Raw genomic sequence first — 22363 nt, 5'->3', positions numbered from 1 at the left:
GGAAGGGGCTGCGTGGGCGCACATGGAGCTCGAATCTCAGCAAGACCAGAAACGGTTCCCACACATTTAAAGTTTAGTGGAGAAGATTTGCCTTTTTTCCTTTCATATCTAGGTGTCCTACAACAACAACAACAACAAAAATTATGGCAATTCCCTGCCCAAGACACCTCTGGACTTAAAATAACAATGAGATTTACTTGAGAAGAGAAAGGGACACCCTCCTTGGAGAATCTTCTATCCCAGAGCCATTTCACGTCGAGTGCTTTGGCTTGGTCTCTTCAGATTGGCTGTCGTTCACTTTCTCCAAACGCTGTTCATAAAGTTTCACAATGTGTTGAGAATAAGTTTGCAAAAGACAAGTGAAGGCTTGTCATGATCTTGTAACCAATTATTTCATTTGTATTTTATAAATCAGTCATAAATGTCATGGACTAATTGCTTCTCCCCCTCTACCTCACCCCCTGCCCCCACTGCCTTGACCGCCCCACACACACCAGAAAAGAACAGGCAACTTTGTACCACTCTTGCTAGAGGCCAGGAATTATTGGCAGATTTTAAACTAAACTTCACCTATTTGGAAGGACATCAGTGGCAGCCTAGAACACATTGCAATTTCTCTAACCACCACTACTCCACTGACCTGAAAAAAACAAATTTCTATCATTTGCATTCTCTGTCCAACAAACTCAGATGCCAGGAGAAAAGGTGACATCTAGACAACCAAAAAGAAACCAAAAGAAACGATATTAAAATAGTCATATTTTAAAAGACTGACTCGGTCTAGGTCTTTTCTTGTCTAGCTGATCATTACTAAACTAGCCATTACTCAAAATTGCACATTAAGTGATGCTTTAGCTGTTCGATTGCAGTTATGAGAACACTATCTTCTGGTGATGCTTGGTAGCTCTAGGAAAGGAAATATGAGTAATGCCCTGCCTCAGAATGCACTTTAACAAATAACCACACTCCAAGGGCTGACAGGGGGAGGATTAGGAGAGAAAGTAATTACTTCGTGAAGGGTTAAAAGTCAGTACTAGGTTGGGCCACGGTGGCTCAGTGGTAGAGTTCTTGTCTGCCATACTGAGACCTAGGTTCGATTCCCAGAGCCTGCCCATGCGGAAAAAAACAAAAAAAACAAAAAAAAAACAAAAAAAAACAGCCAGTACTAAAAGAGAGCTGAGGGCAGCTCCGCCATATAAACTTTTCTGGAACTGTAGTCCCTAAAGTCTGCCTTGACAAAGTACCTGTGTCACTAAAAAGAAATGACATAAATGTGACAAGCAGCCCTTCATTTCAGAGGAGCTCTGCGTTCTTCACAATAGGATTTAAAGCTACAATACAGTAATTGCTCAGGCTATAAACACCTTTCTCTATTAGAGAATGAGAAGAACGGAGTTCTGCCTTTTCACAGTCATGCCTTGTAGGCCAAATCCAGCCCGCAAATATGCTTTGAAACAGTTTTTAAAAATTAGTTGCCCCAAATTTCATATTGGGATACTTCACATAAAAATCTGGATTTCTAGCTTCTGCTGGGAAAAAAAAAAAAAACTAAACTAAAAAGCCCACAACACTGGCCCCACATTCTCTCACAGCAACAGCTAGCTGGAGCAGAGTACTTACTGGCTGTCTTCTTTAGACCAGGGGTGTTCCACCTTGTCCTCACACCCCTAAGTGTTACACCCAGACTGGTTCACTCATTTACATTACCTGCCGGCTCCTCTAGGCATTTGGGCTTGTTGTTTCTGGGGCCTTTTGGTGACTGCTATTTACAGTCCAACAAATTAATATTTCCCCAACTTGAAGGCTGAGAGAAAAGCTCTAAGTTATGTCTAGCAATTCCAGCAGTCACTAAAATTCCATTCCACTGAGCGAGGCCACATTTGAGTTTCAGAACAGTGTATGCCAACATATCTTTACGCTTGCCTGCGGACATCCTGGGCCCCAGTAGGCTCAGACTGGCTGACCACCAGGTCAGCATCTCCTCTAAAAATTCCCCAATACCCTATAGGCCTGTTTCTTGTTTTAAAGACAAACTATGAAAATGAACTATACTATCTTCTCAAAGGGAAAATATAGTCTATTCTTACTTATTCTTAACTATTACTGCAAAATTAAATTTGTTAAAAGTTGAACTACCAGACATGCATTTTTGGCTTGACTCTTACACAGTTATGATGGGGAAAAATCATCATTCCTCACGATACATTTTTTATAATGAGGACCACAAAAAGCACAGACAGAAATCTCTAGGATCTTTGGAAATAAAAATGAATGTACATATTTTGCTCTAGCTAGCAGTAATTACCATGTGAGGCTGAGGGTAGGTAGTAATGCATAATACCTTTAAACTTGGAGCCATCCAAAAAAAACAAACAGAAAAATCCTGACCTCTGAACCTGTTCTGAAGCATCACTACCTGCTTGGGTAGTGTTTGCATGTTGAAATATTTATTTCCTTCATGAAAAAATCTATCTGAATATCCAATCTCTCAGCAGTAAAGAATCATATTTCCATGTTAGCAGAAGCCCTTAAGTAATTTAGGGCTATGATCTAAACACTGCAAGCTTTACTCACTTAAAACTTTGCCAGCTTAGAGCGGCATATTCTTCTCACCAGCTCCTCATTTGCAAAGCAAAGTAGAGATTCAGGTGAAAGGTGATGAAGTTTCAATAGCTGCAGAGCCCAGTTAGGAAACTGTGTTTCTCGAGCATAGCTTTCAAGAGAGAAATATTTCTGAGCATTCTGTCATGTGAAGACATGAAGTTGTATAGGTAAGGATGAACAAGTTCTTCCAGGTAGTTATTATAACGGTAATTCCCGGATTTGGTGTGGGAGAGAATGTGGCCTCTCTGAACCCCAAAATCAAGCTATTTCATCCAAACACCGCTGATTATATACATATAGTATTAGAGCACATGAATATCATCAAGAAATGTTTTTCTTAATCTGTGCATGGGTTATATTTGAACAAACTGCCTATTAAAAATTACTTAATATTTATTTTACACCATGAAAAAGGAATATCTAAATCTCAAATAAAGTGCTCTACTACCTCATATTCACAAACTTGGGCAAAAGAAAAAAAATTCACTTAAGATGTGTCATGAAGGATGACTCCCAATCTTCATCCACGACAAGGTTGAAATGAACCCAATACTCCATAATGCTTTCAAATAACAGAGTGTGATAGGGTGAGTCTCTGGTGAATTTTGAGATCCAGGATGTGGATATTGAAATTAAGCTCACCAGAAAGGCTTCGGGTTTTACTTTTATTTGTTATTTCTTAAAAAATGTCTTTGCTTATGGGTGCAATGATTTGGGGTTCCAAGGGAAATATGGGCCTTTAACCTGAGATGCCATTAGAACTTCACCACCAAATTTAACAACAGTTCCCTAAGCCTAAAATACTGTGGAGTACTCATGCTATCTCTCTGTGAGGAAAATGTGCTATGCTCTGCTTGGACTTGTATACAATATGAAACTGTTGAAACTTAGAATTTTTAAATTTCAAGCTATATCAGAAAAATGTTTTTGCATCTAACCCTGTATCAGTTATGGTTGCTACAAGAATAAAAACAAGGTTACAGTAAAAAAATAAGTCAGTTGTATATTGAGCTCTTTCAACAGGAAAATTCTTGACTTAAGAACTTTCAATTTAGGTTTATTGATAAGAACAAACTAAGATACAAGAGTAAAAGTATGTGCTCAGCAGACTCTATTGTCAGTGATTGCTTAGTGCCACTTAGGACTTACAAACACATGGTTTTACAAACAGCTATTTGGATCCCAACCTGTTCTAAGGAAAGGATGAAGCTTCTGTAAGTTGAATATGTTGTTGATCAGGGTTTTGGCTAGCCTCTTCAGCACCTCTGGGCAAATTAGAAAAAGATGTCCTCTATGGGAAGACAAAGCCTTTCAGGTTTGGAGAGGGGAGTGTGTGTTGGATTTCAGCCTCTCTCCCCCAACAAGCTAGGTCCTCTTAGTGAGGAGCCCATAAGGAGGGTATAACCTGTTTGACTAGTATGGAACATGAAATATCTACCAGCCACTTTGGTTTCCAGGTTACAAAAGTCTGTTCAAACAATTTCACCAGAAAGCAGAGGTCAGTGATTAACTTCAAAACTGTCTGGTTAAATGACTCCAACAGCATCAAGTCAGAAGGAAAAAGCGTGTAGTAAATCAAGGGACCCTAGTCAGAAAAATTAGGAGACGTAACAGAAAAGAGCAGTCATATGGTTTCACTTCATGACTAACCAGTTCTTCTTGACTTAAGGGTGGGGATTAGTTTTATCTTCTTCATATTTTGACTTGCAAAGGACACACAGAAAGTGGAGATCAGCAGGTTTTATTCTTCCAGTGCCAAAAAGAACTATGGGCAGAGTTCTGCTGGTTAGCTCTACAAATTGGTAAGCCAGGTTTTAAGGCCCAGAGATGAGTCTTAATGGGCCAACATCCTTTGGCTCATGGCTTCCTGTAGAAGCAAATAGGCTCCTAGGAAAACAGCAAACTGATGGGTCTCCCTGGAAGGTTGTAAGCATGGAAGGAGCTTCAAACAAAACTGTAAGATCTGGCTAGGTGACTAGCCCTTCTTAATTATAAAATGCAATTTAGGAAAGTGGAGTTCATGAAAGTAAAGTCATGCCAGATGGGCAGAGGTCTTCGAGATCTCTCCTCGACCTCCAAATTCAGATTTGTCCTCAAAAGTTAACTGTAATATAAAATTATGCGGCAGTACCCTGAGAATGTAGAGTAAGCCATTGCAGTTATTAATAATTAGCATGTATACCTCAAAAAGAAGGGAATAATGGACAGGAGACATGGAAAATTCACACGCATATAACACAGCCAATAAACATGAACAATATTGAATCACACTAGTGATAAAGAAGTGAAATGAGATGTTACTTTCTGTCTATAAAATTCACAAAGAATTTTTTTAAAGGTAATACTCTATACAACATGAGAAGAAAGGCTGATAAAACTGCAAACCTGCATGACTTTCTGGAAATCAAAATGGCAATGTTTTATTCAAATATTCATTGCCTACAGTTTATCAAGTACCTGTGATTTGTTAGGAACTTAAAATGTATATTCCCTTTCACCTAATAATCCCATATCTAGGAACTGGCTGGAGAAAGAATCAAAGATTCTTATAAAAGGATGTACATCCTAATATTTAAAACAGTGAAAAACAAAAGAGATATGGCTAAATAGATTATTGTTTATTTTTAAGTGAAATTATTTTTGAATGAAGTGTAATGAATGAGAAAATGTTAACATAATCTGTGAAAAAGACAGGATTAAAAAAATTTTAAATACAGAAATATTTCTAATTATATGCCAAACATTCTGGGTAGTAGGATAATGAATATTTTTTATTTTCTTCTTGAGCTTTTCTACATTTTTTCTACATATTAATTTTAAAGTTTGAAAAAAGTATTGAATAACAAAAGGATTAGCTCCAGAGCAGATGTAATCAGAATCTCAAAAACATAATTGAACAAGAAAATGGCAATGAAATTATAAATACAAAATTTAGTGGAGACTTACAAAATATGAAAATCTTGGGACCTGAAACAATATTGAGGGAACCTGACTAAACAGATTATTTAGTTCTGTTCAAAACAGAAGACAAACTTGAGATCACCTACTTTAATCACCTCATTCTATTATTGGGAATCTAAGATTGAGTATCGAAATCACTTGTCTTACACTTGATACCACACTCTATCTAGGCTGTTCTGTGATACTAGGGACTACAAATAGGTATAATCTAATTTGCAACTGCCAATCAATTGGTGGTAGCTATTTGAAAAGCTGTGTTGAAAAGGCTATATAGAAACTTGGGAGGAAAGCATGCATTGAGATAAGTAATATCCACTAAGGACATGAGAAGAGGGCATGGTGTATGTCACATATATGACATTTCTACATAAAAACTGCACAACACTGTTTTTTGCAAACCAAGTGTTTCTCATTATAAAACAGAAAATATCTATTTCTAGGGGAGCATCCGATGTAAATTACAACCAAACAAAACTATAGCTTCACTTACCCTACCTATAGGTATACGTAAGAATTACTTTGGGAAGACCTCTTTTGTTGCTCAGATATGGGCTCACTTTCTCTAAGCTCAACTCTGTAAGTGAAATCATTGCCCTCCCCCACCCTGTGTGGGATATGACATCCAGGAGTCAAAGTCTCCCAGGTGGCATGGGAGATGAGTCGCAGGGATGAGGCACAGTGGGACCAACAATTTCATCCTGACCAAAATGGGGAAAAGAAGTATAACTAATAAAGCATCAGTGGCAGAGAGAATTCAAATAGAGTCAAGAAGGTACTCTGGAGGTCACTCTTATGCAAGCTTCAGTTAGACATTGCTACTATCATAACTTGCCAAAACCTAACCAAAACATTTCCAGCCAATCATAAAGAACACCTATGGCATTATATAAGATTCTACAAAGGTTCCATGCACTAGGGTCACTTTCCAGAAACCTACAACCTCTAGATGGGTCCCTGGACCAGAGAATTCCTGAAACCTAAGGGCCCAGCCTCTCCAGAACATCAGCTAGTTCCATCTCCCTACCCCATATTATTCACAGCCCCTTCCAATATGAAAAAGTTAGAATGGGCATAGCCCAAATACCCCTATAGAGTGGGACAGAAAGATCAAAGGTGATGGTGGAGTTATACAGAGAAGGTAGGGCTTAACAAACAAATATGACTGTTACATCATTAAATTGGTGTTTCTTTTGGTCTCCAGTATCTTGGAGCACCTGGAAGTAAAGACCTAGAGTTGTGGAGTTGCGGCCCACGCCAAGCTCTGAAATCTGTTCTACAACGGATTACTGTGCTGTGCTTTGAAATTTGTTGTTTTTTCCTGTGTACATTATTTTTCACACACACACATGAAGTTGACTGTAATGATAAAAAGATATTTCTTTCTTCTAGCTTCCTATGTTCTGGAGCAGATAGAAGGAAAAATCTGAGATGATGCTATGGGAGCCCATGACAAACTCTGGAATCTGTCCTATAACTCTGTGTTGAAGAGCACTTTGAAAACTATTGCTTTTTTCCTTCTTTGCTTTGTATATATGTTATATTATACAATAAAAAAATAAATAAATAACTATACCCTTAATGGGCAAAGAAATAGGAGAAAGACAATTTTCTACTTTCCAACTGAAAAGGAGCAAATGAAGGTTTCAAAAAGGTGCAACATCATGCTTCTATGAAATATTTATCCTCTCCTCCATTTTCAGTTCTCCCCATAAAGCAGCTGGGAGGCAATAGCAAAAAAAGTTGGAAGAGCACACTCATGGCTTTTCACTGAAAAGCTATATAAGCAGAAATAAAGTTCAAAGATTTCAGGGAAGTTGCATGCGAAAGCCTTGATTTTTTCTAGATTTTCATTAGCCAAAAGCTAATGAAATCTAGAACAAACATTGAAAGGGTCAACCTCATAGGAAGGTGAGAAATGAATAAGTCCTACTGAGACCTGTTTACTAAGGTCTCAGACCATCAGGAAACACCTCTATAGGGAAATCTCACCTATGAGCATAGTTATGGAAATCGTAAATAAAATGTCAATGAATCAAATCCAACCAGCATATTACATCAGGACTGTGTAAGTTTTATCCCAGGAATTCAAGAATGGTTCAACAGTACAGGTATAAAATGTATTGATACCACATTAACATATTAAAGGTGAAAACCCATATGATCATTTCAGTAGACAAATCCCCTTTCCTCAAAAGGATCGGATTGTATTTAACATCCACTACTGAATAGAAACAACAAACTTGGAAGAAAATTCCCTTTACTTGATAAAGGGTATTTACCAGCAATCTCAACATGTCTCAAACTTAATTCTAAAACATTACTATTCCAATTAACAACATAAAAAATATAAGGATGACTATTATCCCTACTATTCAGCATTATCCTGGAAATCTCAGCTAAGACAGGAAGAAAAAAAATTTAAACTATTTATGTTGGAAAGAAAGAGGCAACATCATTGTTATTTTAGAATATATAATTCCTTATGTAGAAATTTCAAGGGAATCAACTGCAAAACTACTAGCACTATTAAGAGAATTTAGTAAGGTAACTAGATAAGTGTAAAAAAAATCAACAGCTCTACCAAGTACCTGCAACTTAGCAAGAGGTGAAGAAAAATTTTCAACTCTACTTAAGAATACAGAAGACAAACAGAATTGATAGTATAGACACTAACACATAAGCTCATGGGAATTTAATATATGATAAAGGTGTCATTTCAAATCAATAAAAGTAAGGATGGTTTATTCTATAACTGGTGTTGTGCTAATGGACAATCCATTTGAAAAGTAAATAAATAAATTCAACCACTACCTAACAATCAATGAAAAGGTAACATTCAGGTGGATTAAACAAATAAACATTAAAAACAAAACCATGAAAAATTAGAACACAGTAAGAGTGAATTTATTTAAAAACATGGAGTAGAAAAGGTGTTCTTAAGAAAGATATACAAAAACTATAAAGGAAAAGACTACACAAATAATAACACATCTGTAAGATAAAAGAGATAATAATCAAATTTAAATAACAAGCAACAGACTGAGTAGAAGACATTAATATCCAGAACATATAAAGAACTACAATCAGTGAGAAAAAGATAAATAACCTAATAGAAAATATGTAAAGAATATGAATAGTCAATTTGGAGAGAAGAAATTAAAATGTTTGCTAATGAGAAAAGATGCTAAATTTCACTAGTAATCAAGTAAATGCAAATTAAAACCAGATGATAGAACTTTTCATCTATCAGGATAGACGAAAAATAAAAAATAAAATAAACAAGAGTTGATAGGAATATAAATTGGCACAGCTCTTTAATAAAGATATTTGACAGTTATCAAAATTTGAAATGTGCATATATTTTCTTGGGACTTTATGATAGAGAAATATTCCAATTTATGGACCAAGAGGTATGAAAAGGGGCATTCTTAGCAAAATGGTTTATAATAACAAAAAAAGAAAAAATAATAATTCATATGGCATCAATGGCAAAATAGTTAATAAAGTAGGATATACCATCCATACTATGGAATACCATGCTGCAATAAAAAAAAGAATATATCAAATTTTTATGTATTTACATGAATAGCTTTCTCAGTCAGATTATAGTTATAGAAGCAAGTTATACTCATTGGTATTTACCCAAATGAGGCAAAAACTTATTTTCATACAAAAACCTGCTCATCTATTCATGATTGGCAAAAATCAGAAGCAACCAAGATGCTCTTCAATAGGTGAGTGGATAAACAAATTGGGGTACATCCATACAATGGAATATTATTTAGTGACAAAAATAAACGAGCTATCAAACCATGAAAAGACAAAGAGGAATGCACATTGCTAAGAAACCAGCAGGGATAGGCTATATACTGTATGATTCCAACTATATGACATTTTGGAAAAGGCAAAGCTACAAAGAAAGTAAAAAGAATTGTGGTTGCCAAGGGTTGGGGGAGGTGCAAAAGAGGGAGGGAGGGATGGATGAATACATGGAGCACAGTAGATTTTTAGGGCAGTGAAACCATTCCGTATGATACTGTAATAGTACATAAATGACAGTATGCATTTGTCAAAACCCACAGCACTGTATAACACGAAAGAGTGAACCCTAATGTAAATTATGGACTTTAGTTAACAATAATATATCAATATTGATTTTTCATTTGTAACAAGTATATCATACTAATGCAAGATGCTAATAATAAGAGAAACCAGTGGTGGTGGTGGGGTATATATGGGAACTTAGTACTTTCTGCGCGTTTTACTATAAACCTAAAATTGCTCTTAAAATAAAGACTATTAAAATTTTTTTTTAAAAAAAGCAAGTTGTAGAATATATGGAGTTTGCCAGTTTTGTAAAAACATATAAAAGAAAAGAAGCAATGAATGAGGAAAGGAAGAAGATAAGACACTGCATAGAAAATTAAAAAAAAAAAGAATGAAGAGAACAAAATACTATTTACACATATAAACGCATGTAAGCCAACAGAGGAAGATCAAAACGGATGCATACCAAACTGATTACATTATTTTCTCAATAGAGAGAATTCATTTAGTAGAGGAGCCAAAGAAGTTTGAGTTTTTGGAGAGGCAGTAATTAGGAGCACAGACTCTGAAGCAAAGTTGTTGGACAGTTACTTAATCAATCTGTGCCTCAGTTTTCTCATGTGTAAGATGGGGGTAATAAAATAAAAAAGGGTTGTATAATGAATAAATGAATCAATACACATCAACACATGCCTGACATATAGTAAACACAATATTAGCATTAGCTTTTAGGGTGAGCCATATGAAATTGCTGATAAATGACTTTTTTAATCTACAAAAATAGCAATTTTATATGACTGAATTTATTATATTGTCTTTTTAAAACAAATGTAACTTCCTTTATTATTTTCAAGAAATGAAAAGTGGAGGGGTTGAGGATAAGGTTAGCAGAGTATAAAGGGGCTAGAGGGAGTTACTATGGTATAGAAATAGTAAATATTTTCAATATCTGTGTCTAGAACGATCTTATCTTTAGGGAAGAAAGCCAATATTCAGAATAACTTTGCCAAGAAAAACTCAAGACATGCTTCAAAATCTAGTTTGTGAAAATTTACATATAAATCCACTGAATCAAATCTTTATACAAATGACTAAATTCTGTGCAATAATTTTATTAAACCTATAATTTTAAAGAAATTTTAAAGATGAAATTTATATACTACTTTATACTAAATAAATAGCATATTTTAAATTTGCTGTAACATCTATATAATGTTTAGGACATAGGTGCAACACCCCCAAAAAAGAAATTTTTTTTATTTGAAAAGAAATTAAGTGAACCTTTGTATTTAAAAAATTAGATTGGTCTTAGTTTTAGTTTCTGAATGCTAATATTTTCATTTTTTAAACGTGCTCCATACAAAATCTAAAGTAAAACATTCTCAGCTGAAGTCAATTCAGAAAATATAAAAACATACATAAATATAAAAACAAATATTTGGAATTAAATACACAAATAACTCAAAGAGGATAAAGATTCCTAGGAAATGTTTCTATAAATAGTTTGACATTATTACATAATCTTCTCTGCATATCTCGTAATGGAAACATTGCTACGGGTGATTTAAGAAATAAGCAACTTTGACATTTCTGGGATGTAACTTGAGGAGATTATTTCATCATAAAGGATTCATATAGAATATACTAACCAACAACTCAATATCAAAACTCCCCTTTGCAACTCCAAAACAGTGCAGAATGACATTTAAGATAATCCATTTATCACCATCCAATACAGGCTGCTTGTTCACAAAATGTCAGTGACAAGGCTGGAGCAGTCCGATTCCTAGGCAGTGAGTGCATGTGACAAGGAATCTTTAATATAGCATCAACTTCATTTCCTTATAAGCTATTGCCATACCTTGGACTTCAGCTCGCAGAGCTTTTGCAATTTATGAGTAGCTGCAGAAATGAAATGCCTGTCCTTTTTGTCATGAAACATTCTACTCCAAGGATAATGAAAAGTCTGCATGTTTGTTTGCGGCAAGCAATTTACTTATGGTGAATTCTGGATGTTTTTATTAGCCATTCTTGAAAAACTCCGTGCTTCCATTTTGGACAATAGAAACTGCAGAAATTTAAGTAATTCTCTGAAAAATAAAATTAAGAGTAACTTGCATTTTAATGTTCTTTATTCATGTTTCAAAGTGGTTTTGTGCAACATAGCTCATATATTCTTTACTACATTCCTACACGTCAAATCATGTATTAGCATTATTTTACAAGTCAGGAATAGTGAAGTAGACAAGTTCCTTTTTTATCGTCAAGGTCTCGCAGCAAGCAAAATCATTCAGTGTTGGAGCTGAAATGACCCTAGGGTAAAATTAAGAAGACCCTAGCCCAGAGATTACAAACTAGTGTTCTGTTTGACTAAACAGAACCTGTAAAACTACATATTATGAGATTTATATAAATATGCGAATTTCTGCTTTTCTTGAAAATGTAACAACACTTGGGCCCACATTCTGCAGGGAAGCAATTGGCTAAAGCTTATCACTGCCCACCACTCCCCTTTTAAATAATGTCCTTCCTAGTTTACTACCTAGTCCATTTCACTCATTTAATATTTATTTTACACGCAGTAAAATACACAGATTTTGGGTTCCATGAGTTTTGAGGGCTATATATGTTAATGTAACCATCATAAAAATCAAGATACATATTTCCACCCTCCCCAAATTTCCCCCAGACCCTTTCTTTTCACTACCTGCTCCTTCTCCCATCTCAGTTATGTTTTTTAAATCTGCCCATTAGCATTTGAATTTGAAATTCCTGACCTAGTCCAAATCCCTTCATATTACAAACAGGGCAACTGACCCTAGGGAGAGAGAGCCAAAAGAAGAATCCAGGTTTCCCAACTTCAGGTCTGTAACCCCATCCTTAAGATTATACCTTTTCAACATGTTGCCCTAGGGTTGACCTAAAAGAAAATGGCAAGATATCATCTCCATAGGCTTTAGAGAGACACTCAGGATAGATGAATAACTAGAACTGTTACATTACTTCAGATGAATCAGATTTGGAAGTAGCAATTAAGTGGCAAAAAGGGAATAAGTTTAGACAGAGATTTTTCTGGGAATGTGGCTATGACCTATATTTGATCACATATACTGCCAGCATGGAGGTGGGGCTGCTCCATACCCCCAAGGGGAGAGCATCTGGGATCAGCCTCCTGCTGCACAGCCTGGTCACTGCTGAACTCTGAAATGGCAGGAGCACAACAGCACAAATAACCTCAGCTAATCTGTGCCAGGACACTGCTTCTCAACTATGTCTGATGATCTTTGTTTAGGAGGCTAAGTGCCATATGGGATCTTGAACCCCTATGAAAACAAGCAAGCATGCACACATGACATGTATGAAATCAGGCCTGAACATATTTCTGTGTAGTGCTAACTTAGTGCCTTAATTTCTCCATTAACCACCTTGGTTAAGTTCCCACCTGAGGGTGAGGTATGAGGAAAAACAGAAATAAGACACATTTCCTTTTTTTCTATTTTAAGAGGCAATAATATTTTCAGAGCCCAAATAAGTAGTTTCATGCAGCTTTAAAGCGGCCAGTGGCCAAAGATACATCAACTACCCCATCATGACAATTTCCCTGTGCTCTCCATGCACACCGAAGGGTAAAATCCCTCCTCCCTAAAGGTCTGCACTTCCATCCCAAGAAACATGGCTCAGAGGGACAGATGTAACTGGAATGCAGCCTCCTGGAAAATACATAAGGTTTTTTTCACCAAGACTGGAATCTATGCCCAATGGCGAAATGTAATATCTAAAAGTAACAAAGCAAAATAATCCGGTTCATTTTACGGATGTGTAAGCTGAAGCCCCAATAGGTGCATTAGTTAATAATCACAATCTATTACATGTCCTGGAGTTCAACACTTAATACAGCTTAATATATACATGACATCATTTTAGTGCCACACTACCACTATGAGAAGCAATTCCATATCGCAGATGAGGATACGGAGCCTTAAAGAAGTGAAAAGCCCACTTTAGTTAAGAGAGATGAAATGTAATAATGCGCAAGTACTTCACTTCTCTGAGCCTTAGTTTCCTCACCTATATGGTAATAATAATATTGCCTGCCTCTTGGACTTTAAGAAGATTCAAAAATATATGAAGAGTGCTAAAAAGCATTTTAACACTTGATAAATATTTGTTGTTGCTTGTTAAGCTATTATTAAACAAAGGGCAGAGCCAATAATAGAATCATCATCTCCATATTACTGGTTCAGTGCCCTTATATATCATTTGTCTCTAGAACATGCAACAGAGTGGTGAAGAAGGGAAGTGGGGGGGGGGGGCAATGAACAAAAATTATCTAAGACATGGAGACTATTACAAAAAGACATGGTTCCAGGCAACCATCATCCAAATACGTGACCACATTTCATAGAACCATGTGGATGGGATTTTATTAGATGGTTCTACCAAAAACATATTGGCAGATACAGCCCTGAGCTTGTGGTTCACCCGACACACGAGAGCCCCCCTTAAGGAAGCCGATCCTGCCTGGTCCTGGCCCAAGTCCAAGTTAATGCACAGTTAACAGTAGCAGCTGCAGCAATGTTAGATGGGGGTGGGGGTCCTCTGGAGGAGGGGCTTGCCAGAGAGGTTCTTCCTAAATTACTTACCAATTGCTAACAGAGAGAACTTTAAAAAAATAAAAATAAATAAATAAAGGCAAGCAAACCTCAACAAAACTAGCCTTATAAAATATTGAAAATAACATCATAATCACAAAATGAGTCAACAGATTTATCAGGAAACCTTCTATAAATGCAAATGTAAATAACAGAATTCCCATTTTCACTTACCAACTTAGGGGGAAAACTCTAAAAATGTAATAATACTGGCAAAGCTATATTGAAAACTTATATATTCATATTTTGCTGATTGCAGTGTAAATTTACAATATTTTTGGAAAACAATTTGGAAATATGTACCCAAAGCAATAAAAAGATTCTTTTTTAATATATCTTTTGATTTAGTAATCCTCCTTTCAGATTCTAAGGAAATAATCCAAAAGAAAGAAAAAGCAATATGAGCAGAGATGTAACTGTAACATATTATAAGTTGGACAACTTAAATGTCCAACAATAGGGGAATGACTTTGCATACTGTGTTATATTCCCTTGATGGAACACCCTATAGCCATTATAAATTACAAATTGACATTGCCTATAATAGCAAGTGAAAAAATGCAGGCTCCAATGATTACAGCTATATTAAAACATGCATATAAAATGCACATGCAGTAAATGAAGACTCAAAGGGAAATACTCAAAAAATACTAATAGCTGGGTGGAGCTAAGTTTCCTTCGATTTTTAAAAAAGTTTCTCCATTGTTACCTTGTTATTTTGTATACCAGTAACATTACTGTTTTGTATGTAAGCTAGCCCATAAAGCACATCTCACTACAACTGAATTTTATCTGACCTACACTGTTTTAAAATATTTCCAACGTTGAAAACTCAAAACTTTCACATTCGCAGCTTTGGAAAAATCGGAGGATTTGCAATCCTGGGCCTATGTGTCCACAAGGTAACAGCTGGTTGGAGTTAAAAAGCAACGTTTCCTCCTCGGTAGTGCCAATGCTTGCCTCGTCACCAATGCCATGTCCACCTCCAATCCCCTCCCCCTTGTCTTTTTACCCGAGCTTGTTTCACTTTTCTTTTAGCTTCCTGATTTCTAGAGTTTGTGTGATTAAGAAATACATAGAGATGATGGAGAATTATTTCTAATTTGAGTCCCCTTTTAAAAGTGTATTCCTATTTACAAAACATGAGCTTCAATTTAGATTCACCAGAAAATCATGGTCCCTCCATTACTCTCTCTTCACCATGGCACAGGTGATCCAGGGTCTTTCCCACCAACAAAAGGACAGCTATATCCACCTCGTCTCTCTACCTGGATGTATTCCTCAGCCAATAGCTTCTGCTGTTTGCTTTCTTCCCACTCTTTTCTTGGAGCTAGTACCTGGCAACCTCTAGCCACCCTCCTTCTTGGTGCTTAAGGCTCCAACAAGACTACCGAGGATAACACACTTTCAGAGAGCAGGGCAAAGCCATGTTTCCCCTGCTGTTTTCCCACAGTAAAAATCCAAAGTGTTTTCTGAGCTTCGTGAGACAGAGATTTGGCAGGTTAAGGAAGGTGCTTTCTTTCTTCCCATCCACATTCCAGTTATGATCTGGCAGAACACTGTCACAGGCAGATGTTTGCCTTTTTCTCCTTTCCCAGGGGCAGAGGGTATAGAAACACCTTCAGCATGGCAGCAAAGTGGAGAGATGGCTTTGGAGGATATAGGTGCCGGTATATATATTGCGTAAAAATACAGTGTGATGAGAGTGTCTGGGAACTTGTTCTTTTTTTATCTCCACAAAAAAAAAATGACAAATTAACCATATACATTACACTCATTTCCATAAAACTCTACAAAAGGCCATAACTGCAGCAGATAAATTAACCAGAAAACAAACAAGCACACACAAAAAAAGTATTTTCCTATTCTACATGTCTGATCAGAACTGAGGGACTAATATTGGACTATGGAACTTTAGTAAACACCAGGACTCCAGGCAGAACGTCCTCAACTGTTTTTTAAGGCTAGAAAAACTGTTCTCAGACAAGAGAGAATATTTTGTTCAGATAAAGGACAAATGCTGTCCTTTAATTAACAACATCTATCTCTGGGACAAGCACATCAGGTATACAGTACAGAAGATTCTTTTAATATAAAGGACAGATGGCAACTCTCCTCCTGGGACTTTCAAGGCTGCCCCAGAAAAACACATGATTTTAAAAGGCTTTGAGAATCCTCTAAGGAGAGCCAGTCAGGAGACAAGAATGCTTCATTGCCCCATTTACAAAGTAAACCAGAAAGTCTCAGAACCATCGAGAAACACTTGAAGCAAAGCCGGGTAAATCTAAGAGGAAAACAATGTTTGCCTCCCAGTCTCGCTGTGTGTATTGTGAAAGTTTCCTTTCCTCTTAGCCTGAATGGCACTAGATGAAAAGGATTTTAATATGAAGGATTGACTAACACGTTGGGCTTCAGGCTCACATGACAACAGAGCAAAACAAAATTTTCAAACATCCTCTTTATGCTAATAGTGAAAATGCCCAAACCAGGACAATTTCACCCAGCTGAACAGTAGGTTTTCTCAGTAAAAGGGGGACAGAATGAGGTCCCCAGCGTGAAGGAACTCTCTTTCCTTTTATGGCTCACATTAATCAGATCCAACACACACATGTGTTGGTACAAGATTCCTACAGCATGTGTTATACCTACCTAACTGGGTGCTAACATTATAAACCACACATCAACACTTTTTGCCTGAGTGTTAATGTCTATTAATATCCTGCTGAGGAAACAGCTCTTAGAGCCAGCGGAGAGTAATGACTGGAGACTGCCCATGATCAGTTCTGGTCTTGGTGTGCCGATTTTAGATGGCATATTTCATTAACAGGACTTCAGAAGGAGGGGGCTATTTATATTGTACTTGGTTCCATGTTGCTGAGATTATTTTCATACAAGAAGCTAAAATTTAAGCCACACAAATCTGAACAAATTTAGGGTTGAGGAATTAACCATGTGAAATTTGGCTACTGACTACCCCAGATATAGCAGATTACTCTTTTTTTCTGCTGCATTGTGATGTTTTATAACACACTGATATGGGAAGAAAAAGGGCTTGCCAATATCATAGTGAGTTTCCTTGTCTGCACATTTTCTATACATACAATATGTATATATATGTGTTACTGATAGAGTTGAATAAAGTATATATTGTGGATTTCTTTTTTACAACATACGAAGAATGTGTAATACTATGAGAACACGTGCATAAATACAGATACATATATATTAAAACAAACTACTTAATAATTTTATAATTTTTGTGGCATTTTCTCAAGCTTTGCTTCGCATCACATAAAGTACACATTTAAACCACAAAACTCCATTCCTACAAATAATAATAATTAAAAGATATACACACTAGCACAACCGTCAAAACTGGATTTACCCTTCTCTAAATTAATCCAATTATTCAAATGTCACTTATATCTGTCACAGCCTGGCTCCTTGGGCCGAACCAAACTGTTAAAAATTAAAACTGTTTTACTTCGTTTAGTCTTTCTGCCTTTTTAGTGTAAAATCCATGGGCTTGACAAAAAGTTGTGGGATTTGACACCCAGTGCAACACAACCCTATTGCTGTCATCCATGCATAATTCACTTTGGAAATATGTGCTTGCTTTAAAATAGTACTAAAATATACATGTAACATATGCTAATTTCACTGTGTTGGCTGGTGAAGCTCTAGCCACTAGGTTATATGCAAACTTCGCCAAGTGCATACACTGTACATAAAGGGATTATAAATGAAAGGAAATATCTCTGTCCCTAGCTCTCTGTCTCCAGCCTTGGCCAAACTGACAGCCCCAAATCCCAGCAACATCTAACATGCCCTTCCCGTGGAGAAGACAGCCTGTTCTCAGAGTCTTAATTACATCCCAGCTGACTGCCCAGCATTGCCAAAATCAGGCAACAAACACTGGCCCTTCACTCACAATATGGTCTGCTAAACAGACTCCTGGTCACACAGAAAGAAACTTTCACAACGTGGAGAAATAAAGGGACAAGCAGGAGATCAAGGGAGAGCACAAACAGTAACCTAGGGGATGAACGAGAAAGAAGCAATTCTTCCTCACCATGCAACAAAAAAGGAAAATGAAAATCTTCTCTTCCCAGCATCCTTAGGCACCACTGAACAGCAAAATTTAACAAAGCTATCCTTACAATGAAATCAAAGCCCTACTCACCCAGCCAAGTACTGCTGCTCCTCAAGATGAACTGCTGAAACTGAGACTCAATAGATTAATGATTGATTGTTAAGTAAGACTCAGACACCCCACACAAATCAGGCCATTATAATTACAGAAGAACAGCATGCAACATTCAACCATTGCAAACGGTATCATATGTTTTCCTGGCTGGCTTTATGGGAAGGGTTTAGCTCACTAGATATTGGGCAGAAGGTACCAGAGTCTTACAATCATATCCACCTGTCCTTCATATCCATATACATAAAATTATGTTCCCTTTGTTTGAGACTGCATCATGTGTAAATGACTGCCAGGACGGACACCAAATTTAGAGGCCATGTTACTTAGACACCATATTCAGGGGCCCAACTCTAAAAATAAGCTAATGTCAAATGCAAAATTTACTTTAAGGAGCTTTGAAAGGTAGTTGTCCACGAGAGCAACCAAAACCATGGTTCAACAAAAGGTCAGAGGAAGTACTAATAGAGAGAGAGAACTGCCCTAGGTATTAAAATGCTGTACAATGAGAAAACAAACATGAGTTTCAAATATGAGTCCTAGATTCACAGTTACAAAGGCAGCCATTTGGGATTTAATTAATTAATTTTAGTATTAAAGTTGTGTTTTTGGGGGTGCCATTCACGCAACACAATGTGAATGGTGCCCCCTGGCATTCTCCATACAGCAGTCCTGCTTGATTTGTGATTAAGCTGCTTTTCACACAGGCAACTCCATATAGCATGCTCCAGGATTTAATATTTTAATGAAGGTAAAGGATTCTCCTGAAGGAGGCAGGCCCGACAGTTAGTTAAACAGTAAAAATAATTCATACACAAGCACAATTTACAAAGCACTTAAACATACATTCTCGTTAAGTTCCACAATTACTTTATAATACAAGGTTGATATTCTTCAGATTTTACATGAGGAAACTGAAGGTCAAGGAAATTTAATGGCTTATCCCAGATAAAAGGGTTTTTTGACAGGCAAAGCACATACTTTTTTCATTGCCCTATGTTGTTGCTCTAGAAAACATAGAGGGAAGATTGAACGAGGGTAACTAAATAATTCACATGTACAGTGCTGGGTAACTCAGGAGAACACAGGTCCCTTCTTTATAGTCAGTCTAAGAGCCAGTAAGGCACTCACTTCAGGCAGGTCCTCCCTCCCTTGGGTGGGGAAGGTGAGGCTACCACTGATGCCTTTGTTAGGAGCTTTAAAGGGAAAAGCTAACTGGTCAAACATGACACCCAGTTAAATAATACTGCTATCACCAGGATGACTACTAATTCCCTCTTTGTAAAAGAAGTTGATACTACTAATCCCTATTATATGGTGACAACATAATGGGATGTTTTACAAAAGGGGGTCATTACTACAGGAACAGAATAACAAGGAAACTATTACAATTGTTAGGATAAATGATGCTGGGACTCAAAACTGCCTTTTTCTTCCTGTTAGAAAATGCTTAGTGAAAAAAGATGCTTCATTTTAATATAACCTGAGTTTACCATGACTTTGCTAGCAAATCATACTCTGGTACCTCATATGCAATTCTAAAATGTAATCCTCATGTTATTTGTCCTTTGAACTGATATGAAGCTATAAGACAAGAAAACAAAGGACTCAGTATATCTTAACAGTACTGAGTAATGGGCATTTCAGTGATCCATTATTTTCTATGGAACTTAAAAAATGAAGATTTTGGATTCTGTTTCTATTATAGAAACAGACTATATTCAAATTGTATCTTGAGAACTGATATCAAACACATCCTTTGGGAATAAATTCACTTCAATTTGAAGTCTGGGAAAGCAACCAAAATATTTAATGGAAACAACATGGACACATTTAACATGTGCTTAAACAAGAGATTCTATTTAAAAGAAATAAAAGGGAAAAACCCAAATCTCAAGCCAAAGAAAAAGGTTTCAAATTACGCTGAAAGGACATCTCTCTCACACCAGCAACCAACACAAACAACTAGTAAACAAATGAAGAATAACCCATCTATGTTTTGTTCTGGTTGTCTTAACCATAACCCTTTCTCATGGCCTAGATGTCAGGGGTTAGCGACTTACGGTTGATGGGCCAAATCCTGTCACCTGTTTTAGTAAGTAAAATTTTATTGGACCATAGCCACACTCATTGATTTAATTATTGTCCATGGCTGCTTTTGAGCTACAATAACACAGTAGAGGTGTATGGCTCACAAGGCCTCAGATATTTACTATCTGGCCCTTTGTAGAAAAAGTTCACAAATCTCTGGCCTAGGCAAAGACTTACTATGACCCACATGGCAGGGAGCATGTCAGCACAACCACTTCTAAAGAATCTACACTTATGCTAACTGATAGCATGTTTAAACTTTAAGAAACACACTTTGCTTTATTTTCTGACATGGTTTGGTTTTGACAGCAGTGATGAAAGGCCTAGCATTGGGTTGGCATTACTATCAGGAACAAATATGAGGAATTTTAGCAGTCTGCTTCAACTTCCTTGATGAAAGTTCTACTATTTTCCAAGGTAAGAGCAATTAGCTTCACAGAGACACAAAGTTTTGACAATCCAAAATTGCAGATGTGGCTTTAGAAGTGATAGATGCAGGTTTAATTCCTATCTTCCAAAATTATTTAATAAATGTTAACTGGGAATCGCAACTCTAGTTTTCAGAGGCTCAGTTTCTGCACTGGTAAAATGAAGATATACTCCACTTCTATGAATTAAGACCAATGAGATGGAACATTACAGTGAGCACAAGGCACTCAGTGCAATGTTTGATGCTCTCTAAAATGTAAGCATGGGGAATACGAAGAAAGGAATTATTTCAAAGTTTGCAGGATAAACTTTCAAGAGTCCTTTATGAACTACTTTATGCACTACTTTTACCTCATCCAAATATTTACCATATTAATGATCTTTTTACTTTAGTAACCCTTCCATGTATTTTGAATTTCTAGTACCATACAGAAAGACCATTGCTTTCCTTCAATTTTATCTTTTGGGAACCCCAAACTCATTCTCTCTGCTGCTTTCATCGCAGGAATCCTAAAAATTCTGACTCTTATTTTTAAATATACTATTATAATAACCAGCTCCTCAAAGAACTCTTACATAGGCTTATTTGCTGAGGTCCATTTATGTTTTGTTCTGTTTGTCTTAACTATAACCCTTTCTCAAGGCCTAGATGTCAGGGGTTAGAAACTTATGGTTGATGGATCAAATCCTGTCACCTGTTTTAGTAAGTAAAATTTTACTGGACCATAGCCATACTCATTGATTTACTTATTGTCCATGGCTGCTTTTGAGCTACAATAACAGAACTATGTTCTCTAAGCTATCCACACAAAATTGAGATCAAACAATCTAGGTCCCAGTAATAACTGAAAATATACAGAATAGTAAATCCTAGTAAGATTTGGAAAGAAGAGCTTACCAGGCATGCTAGAGAGACGGAGAGAAAAATAGTGAAAAATTAGTTCTGGTTCTGAAAGTCACACATACAGTTATTATAAAGGAACTTTCATTTGTATTGTTATGTTATCTTTAGGATCTTCAAATAGCAAAGACAAGAATGGCTGTATATCTGAAGGACCTCTGGGAGCATGTTAATGTCTGCTGTAAATATATTATTTTAAAATTCCTAAAATTGTTGTACATTTGGTAACTTAAGAAAATACTTTACTTTTTTTATTAATTAAAAAAAATTAACAAAACATTTAGAAATCATTCCATTCTACATATACAATCAGTAATTCTTAATATCATCACATAGTTGCATATTCATCATTTCTTAGTACATTTGCATCGATTTACAAAAAGAAATAAAAAGACAACAGAAAAAGAAATAAAATGATAATAGAGAGAAAGAAAAAAAAAACTATACGTACCATACCCCTTACCCCTCGCCTTC

At 36.4% G+C, this 22363-nt stretch overlaps 1 protein-coding gene across 3 annotated transcripts in view; it reads right to left on the bottom strand.

Annotated features, from left to right (window-relative positions):
- Nucleotides 1-22363, bottom strand: part of FTO (FTO alpha-ketoglutarate dependent dioxygenase) — a 434084-nt gene that overhangs the window by 113540 nt on the left and 298181 nt on the right. The window contains exon 9 of one of the 3 annotated variants that reach the window (XM_077132459.1): nucleotides 10847-11702. The exons of the other annotated variants lie outside the window; for them this stretch is intronic. Within the exon in view, the coding sequence (XP_076988574.1) occupies nucleotides 11609-11702 (94 nt within the window). The 3' untranslated portion in view covers nucleotides 10847-11608. Of the gene's footprint in view, nucleotides 1-10846; nucleotides 11703-22363 lie in introns of those variants that run through there. 3 annotated transcript variants of the gene reach the window in all.

Source organism: Tamandua tetradactyla, chromosome 16 (assembly GCF_023851605.1).
Source record: "Tamandua tetradactyla isolate mTamTet1 chromosome 16, mTamTet1.pri, whole genome shotgun sequence".
NCBI classification, from domain to species: Eukaryota; Metazoa; Chordata; class Mammalia; order Pilosa; family Myrmecophagidae; genus Tamandua; species Tamandua tetradactyla.
Note: the sequence above shows the minus strand (reverse complement) of the source record. Positions and strands in the feature narration are given on the sequence as shown.